The sequence below is a fragment of the Notolepis coatsorum genome (genome assembly GCF_963971535.1).
Source record: "Notolepis coatsorum genome assembly, chromosome: 11".
Classification (NCBI taxonomy): Eukaryota; Metazoa; Chordata; class Actinopteri; order Aulopiformes; family Paralepididae; genus Notolepis; species Notolepis coatsorum.
In genome coordinates this window covers 109661604-109666443 of record NC_140175.1, presented here as the reverse complement: position 1 = coordinate 109666443, position 4840 = coordinate 109661604, and the positions used below count along the sequence as shown (strand labels likewise).

Genomic DNA, 4840 nt, shown 5'->3' with positions numbered 1-4840 from the left:
TTTAAAAGTAGGACTCAAGTGTGTTTTTAGCCAGATACTTTGACTTTTACTTGAGTCAGATTTTGAGACGGTACCCATACTTTCACTTAATTATAATTTCTGGGTACTTTTTACACGCCTGTGTGCGTGTGTGTGTGTGCACGTCTGTGTGTAGAACATGGCCCGTATGAGTCAGATCTCCTCTGTCACGGCCAGTGAGCTGAGGACCATGCAGGAGGACCTGAGCTTCAAGGAGACTGAGATGGTCAAGTCTCAGAGCACCGCTAAAGGACTCACACATGGTTAGTACCACACACACACACACACATATACTCACACACACTCACACACACGGTAGCTTCATATCAAGACCGCTACGCACAACGTAGCCAAGCAGCACAAAGTGGTAGAGGAAAGGTCCTCAGGCCAAACCCAGTCTCTCAGCCCTTCGTGGCAGATGACCAAGCTGTCTTTAAATTACACTAACTGTAGATGTTAAAGGAATACTTTGCTAATTTTAGTTTGTTATTATTTATTAATCATTAGACACTTAGGTTTCTTCATGTGTCTTTCATTTTCCCTAAAATGGAAGGTTAACATTGTTAGCATTCCTTGTTGCAACCGCGGGGCACGGCTAGCTCCAAGCTTCCAGCTAGCTCCAAGCTTCCAGCTAGCTCCAAGCTTCCTGCTATCTCCAAGCTTCCTGCTAACTCCAAGCTTCCAGCTAACTCCAAGCTTCCAGCTAGCTCCAAGCTTCCTGCTAGCTCCATGCTTCCAGCTAGCTCCAAGCTTCCAGCTAGCTCCAAGCTTCCAGCTAGCTCCAAGCTTCCAGCTAGCTCCAAGCTTCCTGCTAGCTCCATGCTTCCAGCTAGCTCCAAGCTTCCAGCTAGCTCCAAGCTTCCAGCTAGCTCCAAGCTTCCTGCTAGCTCCATGCTTCCAGCTAGCTCCAAGCTTCCAGCTAGCTCCAAGCTTCCAGCTAGCTCCAAGCTTCCTGCTAGCTCCATGCTTCCTGCTAACTCCAAGCTTCCAGCTAGCTCCAAGCTTCCAGCTAGCTCCAAGCTTCCAGCTAGCTCCAAGCTTCCAGCTAGCTCCAAGCTTCCAGCTAGCTCCAAGCTTCCTGCTAGCTCCAAGCTTCCAGCTAGCTCCACGCTTCCAGCTAGCTCCACGCTTCCAGCTAGCTCCAAGCTTCCAGCTAGCTCCACGCTTCCAGCTAGCTCCACGCTTCCAGCTAGCTCCACGCTTCCAGCTAGCTCCAAGCTTCCAGCTAGCTCCAAGCTTCCTGCTAACTCCAAGCTTTCAGCTAGCTCCAAGCTTCCTGCTAGCTCCAAGCTTCCAGCTAGCTCCACGCTTCCAGCTATCTCCAAGCTTCCTGCTAACTCCAAGCTTTCAGCTAGCTCCATGCTTCCAGCTAGCTCCACGCTTCCAGCTAGCTCCAAGCTTCCTGCTAGCTCCAAGCTTCCAGCTAGCTCCAAGCTTCCTGCTAGCTCCAAGCTTCCAGCTAGCTCCAAGCTTCCTGCTAGCTCCAAGCTTCCCACTAGCTGTGAACCCTGAACCCCGCAATGTGACCAGTGTCTCTGGTAAAGAACAATAACTAACTCAAATCTGAAGAGTCCAAGCATCTCTTTAATACTCAAACTGCTGGCTTATAATATTATTATAAACTACAGTAGCATAATATACTAACTCATAACAGACCCTATGTGGGGCACATTATGCATAGTGGTGAAAAGAGAGAGAGCGGGGGGTTATAATGTATTTTAAAGTCATTGTGCTATTTACGCATTTTTCTTTTGTACAGTGAAACATTTAGGAACGTTACTGTGCCATTGATTCTCCATTAGAGAAGTAACTGTACCATTGATTCTCCATTAGAAAAGTAACTGTACCATTGATTCTCCATTAGAAAAGTAACTGTGCCATTGATTCTCCATTAGGAAAGTAACTGTACCATTGATTCTCCATTAGGAAAGTAACTGTACCATTGATTCTCCATTAGGAAAATAACTGTGCCATTGATTCTCCTTTAATAAGAAAGTAACTGTACTATCGTTTCACCTTTAGGAAAATAACTGCCATTGATTTTCCTTTAATAAAAAAGTAACTGTACTATCGTTTCACCTTTAGGAAAATAACTGTGCCATTGATTCCCCTGTGGCAGTGGTGGGTAGGGTAACTTTTGTTTTGGTTTAAATAATTCTGTCCATGTTTCAGTTCCAATTTGAGTATTTCTATTCAGTTGAAATACTTTATTCCAAACAACGGTACTATCTTGCAATAGCTTGTGCTCTGGGGGCAGAGTGGACTAGATAGCGTTGTTTACTTCTGAATGATTGATAGGCTTAAAGGATATACTGTACAGTAGCCTGGGGCCTAGCTGTCAGCAGCGCCTCACCTCCCCAGCCTCTGTGCTGCTGATTTCAGCCCTGACCCCATGAACTATTCAACTTTCCCTCAGTTAGTCTTTCCCTGTTACCCTCCCTCCCGGTTTCTCTTGCCCTGACCTGATTTTACCTTTATTTAATTTCCAATTACGTTCTGTTATGTTCTCTCCTCCTCTTCCCCTTACGTTCTGTTATGTTCTCTCTTCTTTTCTTGCTCAACACTTAGGTGTTTTTCTCATTTTGGACACATAGACAGACACAGTCTAACAGATAAGACAGACACAGACTAACAGACGAGCAGTCTAACAGATAAGACACAGAAACCAGAAGAGAAACAGACAACAAGGTAGAGAGACTGGGATTCATACAGACCAGATGTGCAGACAGACAGATGGACAGGCAGACACAGACAGACACAGACAGACAGACAGACAGACAGACAGACAGACAGACAGACAGACAGACAGACAGACAGACAGACAGACAGACAGACAGACAGACAGACAGACAGACAGTACAGTCTCATGGCAAGTACAGAGAGACTCGGAAGAAGCTTCTATCCTCAGGCCATCAGGATGCTAAATGACAATAACAATATGTAACAACCATCAAATGCACTCACAGCACACACATCCACATGTACACACTCACTTTAAACAAACAACTCACTGCTGCACCCACTTTACCCACTTTAGACACCTAAACACACTTTATATTTATTGGTAAAGAATTTGCACTACAACTCATACCTCATTACACCTTACTGTACATTTGTCCTAAATTGTACCTCATCCCATTTCTGCATTGCACTGTATAGTATATTGTATTTTAACTCAGTTACTTTTCTACTCTGCATTGTATATTGTATATATGTATATATTGAACACTTTTGTCTACGTACTTGACTTATATTTTATACTTACTATACTTATTTTATACTTATCTTTTTTGTCTAGCACAGTCTCTGGAGCAAAACAGAAAGAAGCATTTTATATAAAAGTATTCTGTACTTCTGTATGACAACTAATAAAGAAACTTGAACTTGAAACTTGAGATGGACAGGCAGACAGACAGACAGACAGACGGACGGACACAGACTAACATACACAGACAGACATACAGACAGACAGACAGACAGACACAGACTAACATACAGACAGACAGACACAGACAGACACAGACAGACTAACAGACAGACAGACAGACACAGACTAACAGACAGACACAGACAGACTAACAGACAGACACAGACTAACAGACAGACACAGACAGACAGACAGACACAAACTAACAGACATACACAGACAGATAGACACAGACTAACATACAGACAGACAGACAGACAGACACAGACTAACAGACAGACACAGACTAACAGACAGACTAGGGCTGACCCCTATTAGTCGATTAGTCGACTAATCGGTCGAAAGGAGCCGTAGTCGACTAACCAACCTCTTAGTCGAATAGTAAAAAAAATAAATAATAATAATAAATAAATAAATTATAATATATATATTTTTTTATCATTCTTTCCAAAAGAAAAGAGGCCTAGAAGCGTGGCTAACGCTAATGGCACGCATACCAGAGGCTAACTGCCTACGAAAACAGGCACAGAGGCAGTGAAAGAGGATTTCACCCATCTAATGAACACACTAGACTAGACAAATATCAAGATGTATCCATCAGTGGACCAATTGCATGCTTTTGCAGCGGACAAGAAGCCTTCAGTCGACTCCTTCAGACATTAAGCACCCCCCACAGCCCAAATGGAACGAAAAAAAAAGATAAAAAAAAAAATAATAATAATTGTTAAAAATATTATATTTTTTTTTTTTTTTTTTTTTTGACCAATAGTCTACTAACGGCAAATTTTGGCCAATCATAGTCGACCATCATTTTGGAAACTTGTCGAAACTCGCCGACAATGGTGCCATGTAATTTGCGCGAGCTGGATACGGAGCCGTTCTGCCCAATGCCCATGCGCAGTAGAGACCGACGCCAAATTCTCCCCTGGCTGGACCTCGACTCCGTCCATTAGTCCAAACATCAGAACAATTTCTGGGAGTCACTTGCAATATCGCGCTATAATTAATATAATTTGCTGTCTCCCGACACCAACCGGCCATATGGGCAGGCTATACAGGATATCAGCTGCGTCCTCCTCAGATTGCTTATTCATGTGTAACACGCACGGTTATTTCCAGTGTTTACAGCAGAGCTGTCCCAAGTAGCTGCGGCTACAAACGTGTTGTCAAGTTATTGTTATAAGGAGCCCAGTCCAAACTACAACAGTCTGCATACCCTTAACAATTATGTGTATTGAGCCGTATTGTATTGTACCCATTCTGCAATCTGTTAAATAAAGTTTTCATCCATTTCTACTAGCGTTAACGTTACTACGTTAATAGCCTCGATGCTAACTATATACATGGAGAATGCCATTCACATTAGCATGTAGCTAACAACATCGGAGATCTTTT

The 4840-nt window shown here is 43.2% G+C and overlaps 1 protein-coding gene across 1 annotated transcript in view; it reads left to right on the top strand.

Moving 5' to 3' along the window:
- The window catches only part of LOC311237241 (intraflagellar transport protein 74 homolog), a gene marked incomplete at its 3' end in the record, with an annotated part of 94032 nt that extends 93746 nt beyond the window's left edge, over nt 1-286 (top strand). The window contains exon 15 of the mRNA XM_084325048.1: nt 155-286. Coding sequence (XP_084181174.1) covers nt 155-286 — 132 coding nt within the window. The remainder of the gene's footprint in view (nt 1-154) is intronic.
- Between the last annotated feature and the right edge of the window lie 4554 nt (nt 287-4840).